Source organism: Periplaneta americana, chromosome 2 (genome assembly GCF_040183065.1).
Source record: "Periplaneta americana isolate PAMFEO1 chromosome 2, P.americana_PAMFEO1_priV1, whole genome shotgun sequence".
Lineage (NCBI taxonomy): Eukaryota > Metazoa > Arthropoda > Insecta > Blattodea > Blattidae > Periplaneta > Periplaneta americana.
The window spans coordinates 35,884,288-35,909,500 of record NC_091118.1 but is presented as its reverse complement, the minus strand read 5'-3'; the positions used below and the strand labels follow the sequence as shown (position 1 = coordinate 35,909,500).

Here is a 25,213-nt window from a genome sequence, read left to right as displayed (position 1 = left end):
TTCTTTATGGTTGTGAAACTTGGACTCTCACTTTGAGAGAGGAACAGAGATTAAGGGTGTTTGAGAATAAGGTGCTTAGGAAAATATTTGTGGCTAAGCGGGATGAAGTTACAGGAGAATGGAGCAAGTTACACAACGCAGAACTGCACGCATTGTATTCTTCACCTGACTTAATTAGGAACATTAAATCCAGACATTTGAGATGGGCAGGGCATGTAGCACGTATGGGCGAATCCATAAATGCATATAGAGTGTTAGTTGGGAGGCCGGAGGGAAAAAGACCTTTAGGGAGGCCGAGACATAGATGGGAAGATAATAATATTAAAATGGATTTGAGGGAGGTGGGATATGATGATAGAGACTGGATTAATCTTGCTCAGGACAGGGACCAATGGCGGGCTTATGTGAGGGCGGCAATGAACCTCCGGGTTCCTTAAAAGTCAATAAGTAAGTAAGTATACTACAGCCTACTTATTTTGTAAATAATGTATAAAGAGGTTTTAGAGATTGACTACATTCAAAAGCCGATTGCCAAGGAGACTGCTTTTCGTCTCTAGAATATGATCTTCCTTCAGATATAACTTTTGTGGAATATGATTTTTATTTTTCATGTATCAATTGTCCTTCATTATGAAATATAATTTCTTTTATACAAAATGTCTTATTTAACACTAATTGTAACTCTTTAACTCTTCTAATTTCATGTAACTAAACACATCTACATTTTTCTGCTGTTATTATTATTATTATTATTATTATTATTATTATTATTATTATTATTATTATTATTATTATTATTGTTATCACTATTCCATTGTTTTCTGTGTTGCTGTTATTTATATTTGCTGTGCATTTTTGTACTGGTTGAGTGGAAGAGAAGGTATTATGATCTTAACTCTGCTAGTTGAAATAAAAGAATTAAATAAATGAAGAAATAATTTAAATTGTAGTAAACATAACAATATCAGTCTTTATCAACAGTAATCTCACTAGACGTTTTGATTTTATCGATAAATATGCGAGTGGAACACGAGCAGATTTATCTAGAGAAAATCAAAACTCGAGTGGGATTTAATTGACTATTACACGATTAGAAGAAAGTATATAAAAATTAGAAGTAACGAAGTACTCCAATACAATAAAATATTGATTGACTTACGAAAATACAACTGTCTTCAAATGTATTATTGTACCATCTCAACATTACAAATATTACGCTAGATGCATGCTAGATGGCAGTAGTATCTTTATACAGACACTGTAATGATTACTATTCAATAAATCTTAATATTAAACAATCTCTGATACGTGACTATCCATAATATCATATAGCAGAAGTTCTTTTTATCCTCTCAGAGCAGAAGCTATAACATAACCTAACTAATATACACAAGTGTTAGAAAAGTTTTAATTAACGACGATGACATAAAAAATAAACATGAATAATTTTAAAAGGAATAATTATTGAATGTACAATTTTCAAATCTGAATGTGGTTGGTGGTTCAATTGATGTTATATTGGACGTGTGCGTAATAGAAGTGAAACTCGTTGATTTAGGCCTACATGGTGTATTCAACTTATTCAGGATTTCCGAATGGTGCTCTTCATTTATTTGTAAATAGGATTTCAGAAGATGCATAGGTATGATCAGTGATTTTTATTAATTCTTGTTCTTGAATGCCAATGCGAGTCATATTTGAAACTGCTGTGCATCGACTGGAGTGGTTTGTAATTTTATATATATATTTTTGACGTCCAGACCAGCGCAGTTTCAGATGTTGGCAAACAAAGAAACAAATGCTAGGGACGCGATAAAATTAAACAAATGCTAGGGACGCGATAAAATTAAACAAATGCTAGGGACGCGATAAAATTGTGCGATAAGCAGCCATGATTGGTTGAAATACGTCCTTTCGTACCGTTTTATTGGTCAAAAGTAGTATGACGTAGTAAGAGTGTAATAGTCACTATAATACATTGTAAACAGTTTATGAGGTCTAATTCTGAATCACAAGTAGAATGTCAACTTCGGCACAAACAAGATGCTGTGGCACGCGTCAAATATGACGTGACGTCAATATAGTCTAGGACAGCTAACATTATATCCGTACGCCCTGGAACAAAATACGATCCCTAATAATAACACATTCAGAGTAAACTATGAGTGAAATAAACTGTATTACATGTACTAGGTGATCATTTTTATGTGGAACGTAAACAGCGGCGCTGCGATCTTATGTTTTTCTTTTTAATTGGGTTATTTTACGATGCTGTATCAACATCTAGGTTATTTAGCGTCTGAATGAAATGAAGGTGATAATGCCGGTGAAATGAGTCCGGGGTCCAGCACCGAAAGTTACCCAGCATTTTCTCGTATTGGGTTGAGGAAAAACCCCGGAAAAAACCTCAACCAGGTAACTTGCCCCGACCGGGATTCGAACCCGGGCCACCTGGTTTCGCGGCCAGACGCGCTGATCGTTACTCCACAGGTGTGGACTCTTATGTTGTTACTCTGTGGCAAAGAGAAATACATAATCTATGACTAGAATAAGAGAGCAATCGTACTGCACAGGTGTAGTAACAGCGACGCGCTGTGTATTAGTACAAGCAACTGCGTTCCACAAACAGAATGGTCGGGTAATATGTACAATTTCGTTATCTTCTTTACTTTCTGATAATGACTTGCTGTGAGGAGGCATAATATACACCGTCGGAAGTATCTAGAAAACATTATTATTATTATTATTATTATTATTATTATTATTATTATTATTATTATTGTTATTATTATTATTATCATTATTAAAGGATGCTCTGAAATTTTCGTACCTCTTTTAACCTACATTTTCAATTTGAGTTTAAAAACAGGGGTATATCCTTCTCTTTGGAAGGAAGCATCTATTATTTCCATATTTAAGAGTGGTAATAAAGCTATTTTAAGTAATTATAGACCTATTTCTATACTTAATAATTTCTCAAAAATTTTTGAAAAAATAATTCATAAACATATTTCTTTTCACGCGAAAAACAAAATCAATTCGACCCAACATGGTTTTACAAAAGGAAAATCTACGACTACTAATTTAGTATCTTATCTCAATTATGTTATGCCTATAGTTGAAACTCAGGGTCAAATTGATTCCATTTATTTTGACTTCAGCAAGGCCTTTGATGTTGTTCCCCATAATATGTTACTGAGTAAATTAAATTCTTTCGGTCTTACCACTAATTACCTGGGCTGGTTTGAAAATTATTTAAAAGATAGACAATCCTGTGTCATACTTGAAATTCTTATTCCGATCCTTATATTACTCTATGCGGAGTTCCACAGGGTTCCACTTTGGGGCCTCTACTATTTTTATTATTTATAGATGACATCTGTAAAAGAATAAGTTCTAACTGCCTTTTATTTGCCGATGACCTTAAAATATTTCGCAAAATAAATAGTCTGGCTGACTGTGTAACCTTGCAAAATGATATAAATACTATTGAGCTATAGTCTGCTGATAATGGAATGAAAATTAATGAATTGAAAACTTTTGTCATTTCCTTCTCTAGAAAAACTACTTCTCTTAAATTTAATTACACTCTTAATAATATCAACATAATAAGGAAAGACTGTATTAGAGACCTGGGAGTTCTACTCGATACCAAATTACATTTGCATAATCATGTCCAACATATTTATAATCATTCCATTAGAATGCTCGGACTTATAAGGTCTATAACTTATTCTTTTTCTACGCCAGCTACCCTTGTAATTCTATACTATACATTAATCAGATCTAAACTAGAATATGCATCTGTCGCCTGGAATTCTATTACTTCTACTGATTCGGCTAAATTGGAAATCATCCAAAGAAAATTTATGTCCCTATGTGCCTTTAGGTTTTTGCCTAATTCATCTGTTTTCAATTATGAGCGTACTTGTAAATATTTTAACTTTTCTAGCCTTTGTGAAAGACGTCTTGAACTTGACTACTTATTCTTTTGTAAGGCCTTAAAGGGTGATATTGATTGTGAATCCTTCATAAGCAATATCTACCTTCGAGCCCCTTCGAAAGGTTTAAGATTTCAAAAACTTTTTTATACCTATAAGCTTAAATCTCTCTCTCCAGTTGTCAGATGCACAAAAGCTGCCAATTTACATTATATTAATTCAGATCCGTTTAATGTATAGTTTGTTGTTTGGCTATTATTACATTCATTTTAACTTAATTTGTGTTGTTTTTAGCTTTTCTGTATCACGTATTTTTGTAATTATCTATTCAATTTGTCATTATTGCTTATTTGTATTTCTCTGTAATTTTAATAACTATTTGTATGCACTGTATGGTTATTCCTGTACACTGTATTTCATCTCACTGCCATTTTCTATCATTCATTCTCATCATCATCATCATCATCATCATTTGTTGTTTTGTTTTGTTTTGTTTTTGTCCTGTATCCGTGCTAAACTGTAATTGGCCTTGTGCTGTTGTTTTGCACGTTAATATTCTAAATAAATAAAATAAATAAATATATAAATTATTATCATATTTTCTTTAAGTTTTCCATCTTACAAAGAGCGTATGAAATCAATCGCTATGGGGTAATGAAATGGAATTGAATTTTCTGGAGGTAGGCATTATGGCCCAGCACTGCGACCTATTACGATCTATTGTGCTAACCCTCAACCTAGACGCATTCCCAAAACCCACACCGGCTGACTATACTAAGGTTCGCTGCATACCCAGGTTTCGAGCCAGCCCCCTCCATGTGTCGCCAGCCGGCATTACCCAGCTGATTGATTGATTGATTGAGTTACGACACTATTCTATTGGAAGTGCGAAATGTTGGATAACTTTCGACGCTGGATCCTAGACACATTTCGCTGACATTATCACCTTCATTTTACTCAGACGCAAAATAACCACCGCAGTCGATAAAGCGTCGTAAAATAAACCAATAAACGAATTAAAAACAACGTATGAATGTAAATGTTCCCTAGAATAATGTTTAATGAAAAATAATAACCGTTATTCACTCAAATACACACAGGCGTATCTTTAACAATAGGTTAATAGCAAATGATTACTTCTTAAGACATTATAAAAGAAGTAGCTTAAAGTGAGATAATGAAGATAGTTTTATGATTGGCATTATAGATTACAAGTCAATTTATCGCTAAACAATTGATAGCCTTCGGCGAACGCGTCTCAGAAACAGGACAAAAACGAAAGAGCGAAAAAAAATAGTACGGTAGTAGCTTTCATTCAAGCAGTTTCTGCTCTTGCTACATTTCTGCATGAAGTTGCAATTTGTTTTCAAGAAGCTCTGACGTAGTTACGGTCATTTGTCGACAATGGACGAGAAGGGATGAGGTCACTACTCGGAAGGTGGTCGATGGAAATACCAGCGTTTATTATAATTAAACTGTTGTCATTTGGAGGACTGAACCCCGAGGTGGTGTTGTGATGGGCACCTCTCGGCAATGAAAGATAGATTCAAGGTCATTCAGTGTTACCCTAGCTATGATTTACTGCCAAGCAGCTAGTACATAAGTGTAATATCTGTTTCACAGGTGATTCCTCCTGGTTGAAAATACTGCAATGAAGCTCAACATTCTTCTTTGCCAGTTCCTCAAGCATTCTACACTGCCACAATGTTGAGGTTAGTTCCATAAATATACTATAAATTATCATTATTTACTTAATCAGTAACAATTAGGCTGATCAAAGCAGGGTTGCCAGATTCTCTCATCAGGAATCCAGGACAGGTGATGATACCGCTTATCCTGTGACAGTGTGGGAAAATTTATGGCAAAAGTTCGACAGTCGAGGTGGGAACTGGCCGAGGGGGAGGGAGCCGATGGTTAAGGGAAAGATTTATTAGTGTTGCAATGAGTAATATTAACATTGAGCGAATGATATAATTAGGGGATAATGTTTTTTTTTTACTGTGTCTTTTGTATTTTATTGCGTGTGTATGTTTTTGTTTATATACTGTATTACCTTTATATTTATTATTTGGATTATTTGGTGCAGCTTCAACAAGAAATTGAATTGTTTATACTGTATATATATATATATATATATATGTGTGTGTGTGTGTGTGTGTGTGTGTCACTGTGCGTGTGTGTTTTTCATATCTCCCTTTTATTTTATTTGTATTATTTTTGTGAAATTTGGTATAAAGTTAGATTAGTTATAATAGTGGTAATCAATGATAACGGTAGTAATAATAATAACTGTTGTTTCACTATTTTATTATTAGTAGGTATTATTTTCGTTTTGAAGACTCAAACTGTGCATAGTTATAGCACGAATGGCCGTACGAGCTCGTGCGAAGGATCTTGTGTACATGAGTTTGTATAATTTATTATGCATCAATAAATGCACTTATCTATCTGTCTGTCTGTCTGTCTGTCTGTCTGTCTGTCTGTCTGTCTGTCTGTCTGTCTGTCTGTCTGTCTGTCTGTCTGTCTGTCTGTCTGTCTGTCTGTCTGTCTGTCTGTCTGTCTGTCTGTCTGTCTGTCTGTCTGTCTGTCTGTCTGTCTGTCTGTCTGTCTGTCTATCTATCTATCTATCTATCTATCTATCTATCTATCTATCTATCTACCTTAACATGACTAAATTTTGAATTAATTAAATTTGTAATACGACTGGTTATATTTGTTTTATGTATTTCAACTAATTATATAGAACCTAAACTCTTAATTTTGTTACATTTTTGCTAGATTATTAAATTTCCTTTGAATTACTGATGAAGTCTGGAAATACAATGTCATATTACAGCCTGATCTATACAGAAAAAATGCATGACACAGTTTGTTCATTCATTCATTCATTCATTTATTTCATTCCATAGATCTTACATGAGCAATGAAGCTTTAAGATGTGGAACATGTCAACATTTTACAATATTACAATTACAATTTTTACAAATTTTTATAGTTTTACAATTTAGTAATTTTCTACAATTTTTACAATTTTGTACAATTTTTTTACATTTTGGCGAGATGTAGTGAGATGAGATGAGGTCCGAGGATTCGCCAAAATATTACCCGGCATTTGCCTTTTCGGTGGGGGAAACCTCGGAAAAACCCAACCAGGTAATCAAATCAAAGGGGGTAATCAAATCAAAGGGGTTGATGCCAAGGACTCGCCATAGACCATCCGGCTTCAGTCCCACGGCTGGGGAAAACCTACGAAGAAACCAAAGTCCAAAGGGAGATCCAACCCAAGCCCGAACGCAGCTCCGGATCAGCGGCCCGGCGAGACTGCCGACTGAGCTACATCGATGGCTCTACTAAAAGTATACAATACATAGCCAATCAGATTATTAAATTTACAAACGCAAACGATCATTCATAAGTTGAGCTATATTATAATACAAAACAATTTAATTAAATTTAAGGCATAAACAATTCAACCAGTTGTGATATACAGAAATTGATAATACATATCATGCAAACTACTTCAAATTACAAACACAAACAATATCAGTAGAGCTATATAGATTACTATTCAATTTAAAGCATATACAATTCATCGGCCAAAACTATACAAATATATACAATACAAAGTAGCATACTTTCATTAAGCTATACAAATTTGTGCAATTAATATCAAGTAGATTAATTCAATTTATAATCATAAACAATTCATCAGTTGAGCTATACATATTACCATTCAATTTACAGTAGGTCTATATACAATTCATCAGTAGAGCTACACAGACTAGTAATCATTTTAAGAACATATACAATTCATCAGCCAAACTATACAAACATATACAATCAAATTAGTTCAATTTACAAACTTATTTTCGTTAAGCTATACAATTCATATGAAGTAGATTAATTCAATTTATAAGCTTAAACAATTCATCAGTTGACCTATACAGTATACTATTCAATTTACAGTACATACAATTCATCAGTTATGCTAAACAAAAAATACAGTACATAGTAAACAGATTAAGTCAATATAAAAACATATTTTAGTTGAGCTATATAAAATTGTACATGTCATTTAAGTAGAATAATTCAATTCACAAGCATAAACAATTCATCAATTGTGTAGAAGGTATGAGTATGTAGAAATTTGGTTAATTCTTTTCTGAACCTTTTCTCGTTGTTCTTCAAATCTTTAAGATAATTAGGCAGTGCATTGAAGACTGTTATACATGAATAGCGAACTCCTTTTTTAAAACAGCTTAGACTAACAGAGGGTAGATGAAGATCTGATTTATGTCTTGTATTAAAATGATGAATGTCTTGATTAGTACTGAATTTATCTTGGTTCTTAATATACAGCATCATTAGGGAAAGAATGTATTCACAAGGTAAAGTCAAGATTTCTAAGTTTCGGAAAATATTTTTACATGAGGTCCTTTTATGCACACCGGCCATTATTCTTATAGCTTTCTTTTGTAAAACAAAAACGTGTTTAGCTTCAGACGAGTTACCCTAGAATATTAATCCATATTTCATTACAGAGTGAAAATATGCAAAGTATGACGTTTTAAGTAAGTTTATATCACCAATAGTAGATAAGGATCTTAATGCATAACAGGCAGAGCTCAATTTACGAGTAATACATTCTATAAGCGTTTTCCAGTTCAAGTGATTATCCAATTCTAAACCAAGAAACTTTGTGCTTATAGATTCTTTGAGATGAGTTCCATTTAATCGAATACTGTAGGAAACCTGAGCACTATTGTGTGTACTAAATTTGACTGCACTGGTTTTATCAACATTAAGTGCTAGTTTATTTGTATGGAACCATTCATTCATTAGATTCAGCACTGTATTAGAAGTGTTTGCTTGAAATAATTACACTTGTATCATCTGCAAATAAAATTACATGGGATGAATTGTTTATGGTCAAGGCTAAATCATTAATATAAACTAGAAACAACAATGGACCTAAAATTGACCCCTGCGGAACACCATGTTTAATATTTCTAAATTCTGAATAATCCCATCAATAATAAATCAACTTCCAAAGAGATTAAAGACCAAAGATACTACGTGTATATAATACAGCCAATGAGTGAAGTGAGACGGTATGCGCCAGTATGGAATACCGCAATTGGTTTCTTTGGCCAGAAAACATACCGTTAGTAAAAAATGACATATCGTCACTGAAAAAAATTGATCCGTAAAAATTTGTTTATACATTCTTTACAGCAAAGAGTACTATCTGTTTACTTCATAGATCTAAACCACAGCCTTCTGGAACTGTATTAAACGTGTATTTAGACACGTTTATTTGATGTCAACTCCTGGAACCCTTAACCAGGTAGCATCAGCGAATACAGATTGCAAGGAATGGACACTGAGCGAATTTTCCTGTTTTGTTTCTCTGTGCGCCGGCGTTTAGTTCCACTTTCATCCGCTAGAGGTTAGTGTAATCGAGCACATGCTAAGATAATAATTGAGAACAGAGTTGAGACATAGGATCCAAACATCGCCTACCTTACTGTATAATCCTGTAACGCTTTGCTTCAAATAAATTCAAGTTAACAGCTTTTCCTTATTACTCAGTGACAAACAAGTTGTAATAATATTTTTTATATTTTATATATAATAAATTATATTATAAAATAATATAATTCATTATAAAATGATGTATCAAATTCGTTTAATATTTATATAAAATATAATATAGGTAGCCTATATGGTTTTACTTCTCATAGGAGTTTTGTTTTTCCATTTTCAGCGCTATCAAATCATTACATATTTTAATTGTTGTTGGGGGTCAACGTCTCAACTCTCATTATAAAGGAACTCTAGAGTCTAGACATTACAGTTAATGACGGATTTATTATTTTATGGATCCAATTTATTTTATTTGAGTACATAATGTACCTACGTAGATGTGTTAATTGTTATGTTTTATTTCCGCTGTGTCGACTGCTAGTTGGTGTGATGTCAGTGCCAACTCCTGGGAGAAAGCAGAATCTCACGCTCAAACTGGTTTGAAGGTCACTGAAATCAGTCCTGCTACATCAAAGGTACCGACGCGAAATGTCCATACTGTCTAATTTTATCTATACGCTGGTAGCATTTCAATTATTGAAGGCTGTGATCTGTATCTTGTGGTGCCATTGTTACCAATTTAGTGACTGTGTCATCAGATCTTATTCTTTTAAAATATTTGCCAGTGACAAATATTGTTACTTATCTATTATTTAAATAGGGTTACATACAGTACTATTTTAAATATTCCCACTTTGAAGTTTTAACACTATTTTAAATGATAAGTCTCAATGGACATTGCAAAATAATCTAGTAAATAACTGAAGTAACTTGAAATTATTTTATTAAGAATTTTAATGTGTTGCGTAAGCTTCAAAGACTCGCTTTACTGACTAAATGAAACAGTTTACTGTTGGCTTATATACCATCTACGCGTATGTTGTGAAGGGAAGGGTAAGCCTACGCCTTTCTAAATCGAGGTATGAGAGGGAAAAATCTTGGGGTAGCATAGCGCCTCTGAATTTTTTCCACTTCCCTCACTGATAATACTTAATACATACTACAGTATTATCGTTTTCACGATCAGGCTTGCTAACCGTTACTCCAAAGCGGTGGACTTTGAACTTCAAAAGTGGCACCAATATATGACATCACTCATTAGTTAACTAATCCAGGCGATAATAGGGTAGGGTGGCCAGTTCCTTCCCCACTTCTTTGCATAGGCTACATCGTTGACTAGTAGACTTTGAGTTCACTAATCAGACTTGTTTTTTTTTTAACTTGGTTATTTAACCACGTTGTATCAACTACTAGATCAATTAACGTCTATGGAATTGGTAATAGAGAGGTGATATTTGTCGAGATGAGGCAGAGGATTCTCCATAGATTACCTGACATTTGTCTTATGGTTGGAGAAAACCACGGGGAAAATCCAACCACGTAATTAGTCCAAATGGGAATCGAACAAGCGACCGAACGCATCTCCGCATTGGCAGGCAAACGCCATAGCCGACTGAGCTACGCCGATGGCGAAAATATTTATTAGGCTATTATTATTATTATTATTATTATTATTATTATTATTATTATTATTATTTTGTAGTTGTCAAAATTGGTGAACATTAACCGAGATAATCGTAATGGCAGAGTACAGTAAATATAGTATAATCACAGTCTAGTATATACAGTTACGAAACTTGAGTTTTGAGGGTGCTAGAAACAATAGACTGTGACGGTACTATTTTGCATTGCCTGTAATGAGGCGATATTAGCGATCCTAGTGGTGAGCAACTATCTAATGTTTGCATATTTACTACGTATTGAGCTTCGCGACTGTATATAGCTACTAGACTGTGGTGTAATGATCGTTCCATTTACGTATGTAGTGTACTGTTGTATATTACGATACAAGGTTGGGAAGTATTTTTTATAAAGCCCAGGAAAACGAACAGATTCGTTTTTCAGATTCTCAAACGCGTATCGTGCAACATTTTTTGCACGATCATATTTTTAAAATTGCAAATACAGTAGAATATATTTTGCATTGAAGATTTAGAGCAATATTATTCCATAGTTTTCGTAAAACTATACTGTAATGGTAATTAAGTAGCAATAAATGCACTGTAATGGACCTATTTCAGTATAGTTTTACGTTATGAAGAATGGTTTCCATAGCAACAAGTTTCTGTGTGGGAATTGTAATTTTCAAAGCCTAACAACAATAGCTGTAAATACAACAACAAAAAAACACTATCTTGCAAAAACGTATGTTACAGATTGGAGACTACCTTAATAACATGCAAAGCTGTGTTTATGAGTCATTCAATTGAGACTTCGTTGTTCCAGGCAACTGGTGTGCTAACGGCTCTCCGATACAGGGCTCCTCAACGACTACGATGTGACGAATATGGGATCTCTTCCTAACCTGCACGCTCTGTCGGCGGCCGACCGTCCCCCCATCTCGCGGCTGTTTGAGGCACCACGACCCGTGGTCCGGCACCACCTGGTGAGAGAAAACACGACTTCAAGAAACATTATCCCCTTCTACACGCTAATCGGCTTTGATTTTCTAGTTAATTTAATTGTGTGTTATAATTGAATTGGGGTGAAAGAGTGGAGAACTAGGTGTAAGCTATTTTTCTTACGGTTCAAAACATTTTAAACAATTACATGAACTCCTAAATAAGCTGAGTGCTGCTGATCACGACAGTAACACAATTACTGCTACACTCTGCTTCCCAAATTGAATTTGTTTATCTGCCGTTATTGACATGTTTTCCCTGCCTTGTTTACCTTCGGACCACTTTCAACCCACTTATATGTTCTGTTCGTAGCGTCTTCAGAGTGAGTCTAACCAAATTCGCTTGTTTCTCTACAGGCTAAGCGCAGCACAGCTAGGCAGACAGGTGATTTGCTTCGTAGAAGACTTTTCTCTCGCTTTTTCTCTCTTGTACGGAAGAGGGAGCCGTCGGCTTAGACTGCAGCCTGAGGCTTATTGTGCTTACCACTCCTATTCTCTGAATGATTGGGTGGCTGAACGGCCGCGCTCTTGTACAAGTACAGCACCGTGAACTTAATTCGGGCTTTGGTATGGATGATGATGATATGAGCCGTTCAGAGCAAAAGTGGTGTATGTCAAGAATTGGTAATGAGAGTTAAAGTAAATATTCTGTAAAATACAGCGCAAAGTAGCAATTAATATCCAATTTATTTAGGCCCAATTGTATAAAACTCCCTGACTAAAGATCAACTTTGATCGAAGATTGAAAAGTAAACCGAGTTCAGACACTTCTTCTATTGTATAAAACTTTTCTGCGATCAAATTACCTTGGTTCAAATGCAATCTAAGTTCACGTGAAAAGGATTTGGCAACATCGCATAAACAGGTGAAATATGTGATGCGCGGACCATGTTATACAGGTTTGTTCAGTGTTGCCAATCTAGCGATTTTAACTCTTTTTCAACAACAATTTCTTTTAACTTTTATATTGCTTAAATAGGGATTTAGTGACCTTTTTAGCACCCCATAGTGACAAAATTTAATCTTTCTGTGTTGATAATGAGAAATCTAGCGACTTTACAACTACTTTTTCGCGACTTTCTATATTACACTCTGTTGGAGACACTGTTTTTTGTTTGCAATGTAAATAATGGCGGACAATAAGAAGAAGGTTGACTGTTCTCCAAGTTGTTGTCATGTTATGGTGTTTGATACTGCTAAACATAATAAAGCTTTATAAAACGACAATTTTCGTTTAGTAATACAGTTAATTGAACATTTATGAATGTACCTATCATATCCATTAATAATTAATGGTTGTTATAAACATAATATAATTATAGGTTATGTTATTTGATACTGCTGAACACGATAGAGCCTTATAAAATATAAGAATGTTTGTGTATTAAGGCAAGAAATTGAAAGAAATATATATATATATATATATATATATATATATATATATATAAATGAGTAGCCAATTTGCAAAACCAGCTATTTGCAAGTTAGACGAATTTTGGCAAATGAGGAAAATCGTGTAAAAACTTAACCACAGATGCTAGAGGCATGATTTCTAGTTTAAATAATGGGGGAAAAATATTTAGTTTGTCTTCCTACAGCTCAGAAATATATGATTAATAGGTAATTAGTTATATTGTATATTAATTTGCAAATAGCATGTTTTGCAGCCGAACAGAGCAGTTAGCAGGATTTGCAACTCTATATAGGTAGCCATATTAACGATACATTAGTTTGCAAAACCTGGTATTTGATCAATGTTAACAGTTTATCTGACAAGACTAACTTGGAAACAAACTGACGGTAGAAGAGGACATTCTTGTTTTCGTTACATACCTAAATATTATTAAACACACAAATATTGTACTATAAAGAAGTAAAAAAGGAGAACGGAATACTAATGTTATAGTTTGAAGGTTTCCTTATGTACTACTGTTTGTGAAAAGTGCAACACCCAGAAAAAATGGCCCGAACGACCCCAAACTCGGGAGATGTGTAAAACAGAGTACCAAATGTAGTGTGTTCGTACGAGTCCCGCTTCAACTTGTCCTACAGTGATGGTCACATACGTGTTAAGTGCTACCGTGGTGAACGCAGTCTGAGAGCCTGCATTGTTGAGCGGCATTGCGGACAAGTTCCTAGTGTGATACAATATGCGATCTCGCTTCCTACGTATTCAGGACAATCTGAACTTCAACCGCTACAATGGGGAGGTCTTAGAGTCCGAGGTACTGCCCCTCCCTCGGGCAACTCCACATGCCATATATCAGCAGGACAATGTCCAGTCACATGTGGCGAGGATTGTGCAAGTCTTCTTCGAAGAACGACGTGTATCACTGCTTTCCTGGCCTGCACGTTCGCCAGACATTTGGCCCATCGATATGGTTGGTCGGCAACTTGTTCGTCATGGTCCTCCAGCACACACTCTTGACGCTTTGTGGACTCGCATACAAACTGCGTGGAGGGAGATTCCCCGGGAACATATCCAGGAACTCTTTCATTCCATACCACGACGCTTAGAAGCTCTGATTGCAGCGCAATGGAGGCTTCACTCCATACTGAAATCTCACGGTCACAGATTGTGTATTGTCATGTATCTAAACTGTGATATCAATTTCATTTGTCACATGTATCCTTCTTGGTGTTGCAATTTCTACAAACATCGATGTAATATAACACTTTACAAAATGTCCGGTTCTTCCTCATCCATGAGTTCGAAGTCCACTACATCCGTATGTTCATCCTCATCCTCACTCAGGTCTGCAACAGCAAGGTCTTGCTGCTGGTTGAACATTTCGGTATAGAAGGTCAGGTTTGCATTCCGAAACCAGTCCTCCTCGAAGTGCAATTCCAGAAGTCTTTCAATGTCCCTGATGTTTGCTTCTTTAAGGATGACACCCATTGGAATGTAGTCCTTTCGGAAATGTTTACCTTTATTGTTTAAACTTTTGGATTCGCATGGTACCAGTGAAGGTACCATTCTCTTCATCATCTGTATCTTCTCCCTCAACACTAACAAAGTTATTGAAACAGGATACACCATGTTCAGCCACACTCATTTCGGCAAAAGTCGAAAAACTGCAAGATAATCACAGTAACTACTTCAAGACTTCAACACACTTAATATAAAAGGTTAGAAGTCCCCGATAAAGCGCGGGCAGAAACTCTCAGCTGATGTCTTAAATGCAGCAGTAAAGTCAATTTAACTATACGAGCAAAAAGTATCTTTATTATCAGCGTCTAATAATATCTTATTCGTTATTTTAGTATGCTCAATGTAATCCTTATGGAGACCGAAATAGCAGCTTTTGCATTCGTAACTCTCAATATGGCCATGTTGTCTCAGTGACATTTAGCAGGTTTTGCAAAAGTAAACATGGCATTGTGCAGTTAGCAGGTATTGCATCCTTACGCTCTCCACACTTAGCAGGTTTTGCAACCGTATGCAATGTTATTTACTAGATTTAAAGGGTTTAGAGTTGGATTTGTTACCGAATGTATCGCTTATTACGTAGCTAATGACGAACTGAAACCATGGTTATCATTATCTCATTTTTCATTTTTTTGACAGTTAGCTGGTTTTGCATCTGGGCTACTCAAATGTACCTAACATATCTATTAATATTAATAATAATGCATATTTTATTTGCACAATCTGTCACTCGTATATTTCAAACAGAAAAGAAATAACTGAACTTGGATCATCTAACTTAATCGGAGAAATTTCTTCAGTCAAAGTTGACTTTAGATTGAGACAAATTAATCTCAGATTAGACTTTATACAACACAAAATTCCAAGTTCAGCTGAAACAAGGATCAATTTAACCTCTGATCTAAAATTAAATGGTTTATACAATCGGGCCTTAAACTATTAGTCGTCAGTGAATAGCAAGAAGGACATATTAATTGCTACTTTGTGCTGTATTTTGCAGAATTTTTACTTTAAATCTCATTACCCAATTTTGACTTACACCACTTTTGCTCTGAACGGCTCATATGTGAATTAATCTCCTTCAATTGAGTCGGTTAGAGTCATAATCCACATGCTCAAAAAAATGAAAAATTGAGATACCGTTACATTCTCATGCGGTTATCTGCGTAGAACACGATTCAGAGGTTAATTTGTCACATTTCTCACATGATGCTTGTGTAAACAGGCGACAAACTTCCCGGTTTCTGTCGCAAGTCTCATGATCCACTGGATCTTGTGAGTTCTGTTGTATAGCGCTTCTCGACCAATCACAGATCAGCATTTCCCTCCCCCTTCTCCACTTCTTGTTGTCTAGAATAGGGTTGTGGATGAGTATCTTGCATTTGCCTTGTTATTTTTATAAATATCAGTGAATTTAGCGGCTGTAATTGAGCATTTAGCTAACGTAATATTATGGAAGAGAACATATTACCGGTTGGAGAAAGAGGACTACCGTAAACTCGGGTTACTTTGAACACAGAGGAAACTTTGAACATTTTTTCAGAAAATCATATTTAGGTTTCTACATACTGCACTTGTTATAGATGAAGGCAAATTATTATAAAATCATTCTCATATCAGATTTACCTCCATCTGTAACAAGAGCAGCATGTAGAAACCTAAATATGATTTTCTGAAAAAATGATCAAAGTTTCCTCTGTGTTCAAAGTAACCCCAGTTTACGGTACGGAAATGTGTAGCAGTTCCAGAAATAACGAAAAGAAAGCAGGCCAAATTAGCATCGCTGCATCTGTGAGTACAGTGCTAGCGCAATAGCCTTCCATTCAAGCGATACGGGTTCGATCCCCGGTTAGATCTGAGAGAAATTTGTGGTGGGGAAAAACAGACATTGCAGAATGGTTTTCTAGTGGTACTCTCGTTTCCCTCTTTCATTCCACCAATATTCTTCACTTCCTCCTATTTCATCTATCATCTGCAGCAGTAAAAAAAGACTGGGATGATGTCTAGGGTAGTACGGGTTTTCGATGTTATTCTAGGACTTGAGTCTTCGGACTCCGGGTTCGGAATCGTCAGTAGATGATAGGACCTTAGTGCAGGGCCCAGGAAGGCCGGTCCGCCTGTCAGCGTCGGATTCACGAATGCCATCCTTGCCATTTGTCGGATTCACTTAGACAATCATCGCATATAGGTCATACAATAGGCCTAAAAGGCCAAGGATTCATCCCATATTCAGTCCTTGTATAATCAATCCATCAGTCAGTTAATCAATCAATAGGCGTGTTCACGAAACCAAAGTTGTTGTTAATTCTTCTATGATTGCAAGTTCCAAGAACTCTTAAGGTACACGTTCACCAGAATTCATTCCTTAAGACAGGGCCGGCCATGAGAGCGGCTCCATATAGTCTGCCAGAGCTGCTCTCGCTCCGCAAGGCACTTCAATTCCAAGCCAGAGCAGAACCCTCACGCAGTGGCGGACTCGCATTACAGCTACCTTCCCTGCATTAATATAACAAGAGCCACGGTTGTTCTAGTCATTCAGTCTCGCAGTACATAATAGTTTATAAGGATATTACATCAATCCATTGTACATTAACACTCTTATTAATTTAATGAAATAAACTTCGCTCTATGCACACACACAAATCATTAGGTTTATTTACATATCCCATACGCACAAACTGCAATAAATATGTTAATTTTGAATAGTGATGTTGTTGCATTTTGAATATAAATATACTTAAGTAGTTTAATATAATAAAATATTGATTTGTGGTGTCAGTGATATAATTTATTTATCTATCTCCTCACCACGGTTCTACGAGATAGGCGTATGGCTTCCACTTTCCTTACTTGCTGTGGACAGAGTTCATCTGCCAATATAATTAAACATCGCTTGATGAATTCACCTTCGTTGAATGTTTTCAATTCCTTTGCAATTTCGTGGCAAATTTTGTAGCTAATTCTCATAGCCGATTCACTAAGTGCATTATTGTCATCCTGTTAATCCATAATATATAATATAATATAATATAATATAATATAATATAATATAATATAATATAATATAATATATGACCATAAATTAATACAACTTAAAGAAAATGTTTTTCAGGTACATTATATTAGAGTATCTATTCGATATTTATATTTCATTATAAGTTATTATAGTACATTTAGTAATATATAATTTTAAATTATACAAATATTATGATATATCATAGTATAGTAGCCTATATTACAGTTCATGATATATAATATGATATATGAAATATCATGAACTGTAATATACCCGTACTATACTATGATATATCATAATACTTGTATAATTTAAAATTATATATTACTAAATGTATAATAACTTATAATGCAACTCTAATATAATGTACCTGAGAAACATTTTCTTTAAGTTGTATTAATTTATGGCGTTCATTACCAACATATTTGTCATATTCAGTAGCATGTTGTAAAGAATAATGTCGTTGGATATTGAACTTCTTAAACAGTTGGAGTGTTTTATGACAAATTAAACACTTTGCTAATCCACTGCTCTCTACCAGAAAGAACTCCTCCTCCCATGATACGTTAAAAGCATTGGGAATAGCGAGACGCTTTAGTGTATGAGCGGAAGCTCCGTCTTCAAAGTTCGCCATCATACTGCAGAGTCACCACTGCACCGACACTGAATGACGTACAGTATGCATACGTCACAGCGCTCGCAAGACCAGCTCTTTAAAGCACACAGCGCTCATTTCTCAGAATCACGTAACGTGCCCAGCCCTGCCTTAAGAGGACTTCCAAGGGCGCTTCGACACCTAGGAAGGGCCGTTGGAATGAATCCTGTGTTGCTTGGTTATTTTGGTTGTATAAATTTTGGACTGGAGAAGTAGGGGGCCCATTACCCGTGAGCGGGTGAGGGGTCTCATGCGGCCGGTGGGCTGGTACACTCATCCTCATTCATTCCACAATTCGGGCTGCACAATAGACCTCAGTCTGGACGACGTGCTGAAGAGTCGTCCCTAACCCGCCTCTAGCCACCGTTTCCTAATCCCTAAATAGTTACATAGCAGTGCAGTATCCATTTACAGTACTGTTTGTTTTGAAGTATAGTGTAAGCCTATATGTAACTTGCTGACTTTAATGTTTGTACATATTTAATGCGATGTTACGTCACTGCTTATGAATGATTTTTTTGTAGGGCGGGGCACAGCATAGAGTGGTGGGAGGCAGTCTGCATCATCACCATCATCACCACCATGGCCACCATCATCACCACCACCGGGTGGTGCATCAGACAAGAAGTGGAGGTGCATGTTGGGATGATTTCATGCTGGAGGTACTACAGACAATAATCACAAGTATATGACAGTCTTAAGGTGGATCTTAGATATTAAGTTAAGTAATCTATTTTCAGTTACATTTTTTTTTTATTTTCCAGTATTTATCATAAGAAAGACACACAATGGTGTTTGTCCAATACTACTACTACTACTACTACTACTACTACTACTACTACTACTACTTCTTCTTCTATTATTATTATTGTTATTATTATTATTATTATTATTATTATTATTATTATTATTAGCCTTACAAAATGTAGGAACATTTCGCTTCACTATCTATCCTAATAAATATTTGTTGTTTACTCAACTGTCCTAAGATAGGATTGAACCTCACAAGTAATACCAATTAGGCACTACTTATGAGGCAACTAAGCCAGGAGATAATGGGTACAGTGGCCAGTTACTTTCCCCCATCCAATGCATACATCGCCGATTAGCTACATATTAAGGAAAGCGTTCACTACATAGTATCGCACTCATCGGACGAATCGCACGGATCGGAAAAAGACTATCTTTGCTGTAATTGTTATGTAACCGCGTTCACTACATCGTATCGCACGCATCGCCACTCGGAAAATCCGTCCACGTTTCTCGGATGGGCAACTTTTCCGATGTGTGCGATTATGGCCTTCTTTAATAAATCAATTTTAATTGGTCAACTGTTACTATTATGTTGTGCCATGTTCAGTGTCGCGCCAAAATAGCAGACGGAAAACTTATTTCGCGTGTAGAAAATTGCGAAGAATTATATAATTTGAGGCGTTCCCATTACAGTAATCAAGTCATTTTTTACATATACTGTATATTATGTAACCAATATTTATTTTGTTTCTTCCTCTTCAATTAAGACACATGAAGCAATTACAAATTCTTATACGCTAACAATCATAATTAATAGGCCTAACCTCAACTCCTCTGCTTTCAGCAATGTCAATATCGTACGACGTCATGTTTTAAACAGCTGATAGGGGAATCCGATGAGGCGATGAGATGGAGCCGTTACAGTGAACGCACTGCACTTAAAATATCCGTTGCGTGCGATTCGTACGAGGAGTGCGATACGATGTAGTGAACGCTTACCTTTACACTAATCAGACTTCAGATGCATACAAACAATTGTTCTATCTGACACACATCGTCAAGTTCGATGTTCTGCCTGATAATAGATGCACATATCAGCCAGTTGTTCAAATAAAAAAGTTTCTTTTGTGTGTGTTCAATCACATATCTGTGGTATTGAAGCCAAAATAATGAATTTTACTGTCTCGTGATTGATATAAATTAAATTAAATTGTCACTACTTTTGTTAGAATTTGTACTTAGTATTCAGCGGGCCACAACCAGCACAAATGGCATTATCTCGTAAACTGTTAATTTGGGAACCTATGTTTACTGGAGCTTTTTTTTTTTTTTTGGTTTCTTTTGGTTTTTACTTCTCATCCCTAAATTGTTTACCACCATTTCTGAAACACCCTGTATAGAAGAAAACTAGAGTGCAGAATATAGCGTGGTGCGTGCTGTTTCCAGCAGATGGCATCGTACAATTTTTCTATTTGACACACATCGTCAAGTTCAATGTTCTGCCTGATAATAGATGCACATATCAGCCAGTTGTTCAAATAAAAAAGTTTCTTTTGTGTATGATCAATCACATATATGTGGTATTGAAGCCAAAATAATGAATTTTACTGTCTCGTGATTGATAAATTAAATAAAATTGTCACTACTTTTGTTGGAATTTGTACTTAGTATTTAGCGGGCCTGCTTAGGAAAATATTTGGGGCTAAGCGGAATGAAGTTACAGGAGAATGGAGAAAGTTACACAACGCAGAACTGCACGCATTGTATTCTTCACCTGACATAATTAGGAACATTAAATCCAGACGTTTGAGATGGGCAGGGCATGTAGCACGTATGGGCGAATCCAGAAATGCATATAGAGTGTTAGTTGGGAGACCAGAGGGAAAAAGACCTTTGGGGAGGCCGAGACGTAGATGGGAGGATATTAAAATGGATTTGAGGGAGGTGAGATATGATGACAGAGACTGGATTAATCTTGCACAGGATAGGGACCGATGGCGGGCTTATGTGAGGGGGCAATGAACCTTCGGGTTCCTTAAAAGCCTAGATCATATATGTAACAGATATGTCGGGCTTATAGGCTTTGAGGTTAACAACTTTTGTCAGGTTTACTACGCTGCCATCTAGTTGTTATATAAGGAGTCACGTCATAATTCCCATTTGAATTGCATCAGCGACTGTGCTGCCATCTCGTGTTCGTTTACGGCGGACGGGTGGCGATCCTGGCGGTTGTTCTCTTCAAAGTGCTGCCGATTTTAACCTAGCGAGGAGTTATCTGTTACATGTATGATCTAGGCTTAAAAGCCATTTGTAAGTAAGTATTCAGCGGGCCACAACCAGCACAAATGGCTTTATCTCGTAAAATGTTAATTTGGGGACCCATGTTTACTGGAGCTTTTTTTTTTTGTTTCTTTTGGTTTTTACTTCTCATCGCTAAATTGTTTACCACCATTTCTGAAACACCCTGTATAGAAGAAAACTAGTGTGCAGAATATAGCGTGGTGCGTGGTGTTTTCAGCAGATGGCATCGTACTCGCCGATCTCGAGCCGCTCAACTCGCTCGACGGCCACTGCGCACAGCACGGCGCTGCCGGCGCGGCGTCGCGACTCGCTGTCCAGCTCGGGCGGCGCGTCCTCGGTGCGGCGCCTGATCGCGGTGGTGCGCTCCACGCCGTCGCGCCTGGGCCCCGTGTACTCGCGGCGCGTGCTGCTCCGCAACTTCGCGGCCCTCTGCCTGGGCCACGCCACCGTCTCGGCGGCGCTGCTGCCGCTGCTGGCTCTGCAGGCGTCGGTGTCCGCGTGGTGGTGGCGCCCCGGCGGCGACGCGGGCGCCCTGCTGCTCGCCGCCCTCCACGCCGCCGCCGCCCTGTCGTCGCTGGGCGCGCCCACGCTCGTGCAGCGCCTGGGCTGCAACTGGACGCTCGTGCTGGGCTACATCCACGCATGCGTGTTCTTCGGACTGCACCTGTACCCCACCACGTACACTCTGGTGCCCGCCTACCTGGCCGTGGGGCTGTGGCTGGGCCCCCTCGTCAGCGCCCGCGTCACCTTCCTCATGACGCTCGCCTCCAAGCTGTCCTACGTCGTCACTGAGGACGACGAGGTGGAGGACGTGGACGAGACGTCGTGCCGCCGAGAGACGGCAGTGCGCAGGCTCGCACGGGGCTTGCAGACCGCTCAGGACTTCGGCCTGGTGCTAGGCAACGGCGTGGCGGCCTCCCTGCTGTGGTACACGCAGCCAGGTATGATGTCCACATTATTTTTTTACGAGAAAGAGCAATGCCAGCCTTAATTAATTCGTTGTTCGTAACTCTATGGCATCTACTAGATGCTTTATGGTTGTGCTAACAGATGGAGTTACTTGTCAACAATGTGACGCTGAAACGTGTGTTCAGGTTACTGCCCAGCGACAGTCCTGATGTATTTTTTATATTTGTGATGATTGGTTAATTAATATTAACCAGGCACACTCACAATCACACTCACATTCATACAAATTTCCAGGCTCTAGACACCCAGGGAATTCTTCTCCTTCAAGAAAAATTCACCGAGCGCCGAGCCCGGGAATCGAACCCGGGACCTCCTGATCTGGAAGCCAGCATATTGACCAACAGACCACGGAGGCAGTCAGTGTCAGCCTTAATCACATAAACCTGTGATCATTAAATTCCGAGACTATGTCTGCTGTTGGCGAAGTGATCACGTGATTGACACGGGCGCGCAGCAGTGACGCTAGACGACTTTGAAGAGACGCGACACAAAGTTTAAAAGCGCTATCTTCATTGAGACCTGTGTTACACAAGGTTTTGTTAGCACGTGCATCCGCTAATTTGTGAAACTACGGTGGATTTTTTTATTTTATTTTTATTTTATTGGGTTATTTTACGACACTCTATCAACATTAGGTTATTTAGCGTCTGAATGATATGAAGGTGATAATGCCGGTGAAATGAGTCCGGAGTCCAGCACCGAAAGTTACCCAGCATTTGCTCGTACTGGGTTGAGGGAAAACCCGGGAAAAGAACCTCAACCAGGTAACTTGCCCCTACCGGGATTCGAACCCGGGCCACCTGGTTTCGCAGCCAGACGCGCTGACCGTTACTCCACAGGTGTGAACACCACGGTGGACTGGAAACTGGAGCAGAGAGCCAACATCAAATTCTTCGGGAAATCGGCAACCGAAACCCATGGAATGTTGAAGGAAGTCGATAGGAATGAAGGAGTGAATCAAGCGAGGTGTTTTGAGTGGCATTCGCGTTTCAGAAATGACAGAACATCGCTGGAGAACGATGAGAGACCAGGTCGACCACACGCGCGCAACACTGCCGAAAAAATTCGACAAATTGTGCATGATGATCGACGCATCACCATCAGAGAAATTGCTGACATCGTCAACATGTCATTTGGAGAGGTTCAAATAATCCTACATCCATTCTGAACATGAACGACCACAACTCTGGACAGAGAACAAATGGATGCTCCATGACGACAATGCGCCAGCTCACAGAGCTCTCGCAACACGCCAGTTCTGCATCCATAACAAGATGGTCGTCGTTCCTCACTCCCCGTATTCACCAGATTTGGCCCCTCTGCGACTTCTTTTTCTTCGGAAGATGAATTTGAAGAAAAAAGTCGCTGTTTTCGCACAGTCCAAGAGATCCAACGCGAATCGCAGAAGGTGCTTGATAGGTTTCAAGAACGCGACTTCCAGGAGGCATTCCAAAAATGGCAGACGCGCTGGGATCAGTGTATAACTGCCCAAGGGGACTACTTTGAAGTGGATGACAGCCAAATTTAAATCAGAAAATTTTATTTCCATTTATGGGACAGGTCTTGGAATTTAATGATCACACGAGTATAACAGATTGAACAGACTAATGGACTTTCAATGCAACCATTTTTATCAATTTCATTATGCTGTCATCTAGCGGTCGTTACCAAAAAATGCAGGTGCAGGTGGAGACTCTGGTGGTTGTTCTCATTTTATGTTGCCATTTCATAACATGTGAATGACCAATATGATATACAGCGTGAAAGTAAAATAACCTTGCAGATTGAAAGGGACGATAGGGTACACTGAAATGAATAGAAAACCTATATTACGTTTTGTGATTAAATGCACGGTTAATTAGAAATTTAAGTTTGAAGTTTCAGCAGTCCGGTAACATCGCCGCTAACACACTGTACTCGTGATACTCTGTAAGAGGTCAAAGAACTCGGTGTCTCGCTAGATGAGCTGTTCTCTGGCGCTGTGTTGCAACCACGTCGCATCGTGCAATGGCTTCAAATTAGAGGTTTTTAAAATTAAATTTACACGAAAACCGTCCACACTATTGAAATACGCCAGGGGAATAAATTATTCTTTAATAGTTTCCTTATCGATGTGGACAAAAATCATGATCGCAATAGTTGCCGAATAATAGGTTGTTACACATTTGAAGAAAAAAAAACATTTATTTCTCAAAAAAAAATAATAACTTTGCACTAACATGATATAGTTTTTTGTTACATACAACATGAGCTATTCGTCCTGAAAATCTCCAAGGCTATTTCACTTCCACCCTGTATACAGGGAGTAAAATATATAAACTGCCAACATTTTATTGACTGTACATCTCGGTCTACTAAACACGATGCGTACTGAAATTTTGTTCTTTCTTCTATTTTTGTTTTTAATTCCTAAAATATGTTTTTAGGATTGATAGTAATCTAATATTTACTGTTCAAGTAAATGTGAACGTAATTGCCAATGAACTTCCGTCCAACATACGCTAAAATCATCATAATAGAGAGACAACAGAGTAGGCTACCCTGATTTGTAAACAAGGATATCGCCACAGTTGCAATGTACCACGTGGCGGACCGAAATATA

At 37.4% G+C, this 25,213-nt stretch overlaps 1 protein-coding gene across 3 annotated transcripts in view; it reads left to right on the top strand.

Annotated features, from left to right (window-relative positions):
* LOC138692264 (protein unc-93 homolog A) overlaps positions 1 to 25,213 on the top strand; it is a 270,619-nt gene that overhangs the window by 224,293 nt on the left and 21,113 nt on the right. For 2 of the 3 annotated variants that reach the window (XM_069815435.1, XM_069815426.1), the window contains exons 2-5: positions 5,565 to 5,653; positions 11,814 to 11,973; positions 19,113 to 19,250; positions 21,860 to 22,583. In XM_069815435.1, coding sequence (XP_069671536.1) covers positions 11,875 to 11,973; positions 19,113 to 19,250; positions 21,860 to 22,583 — 961 coding nt within the window. In that variant the 5' untranslated portion in view covers positions 5,565 to 5,653; positions 11,814 to 11,874. The remainder of the gene's footprint in view (positions 1 to 5,564; positions 5,654 to 11,813; positions 11,974 to 19,112; positions 19,251 to 21,859; positions 22,584 to 25,213) is intronic. The other variant, XM_069815445.1, reaches the window with a different exon arrangement.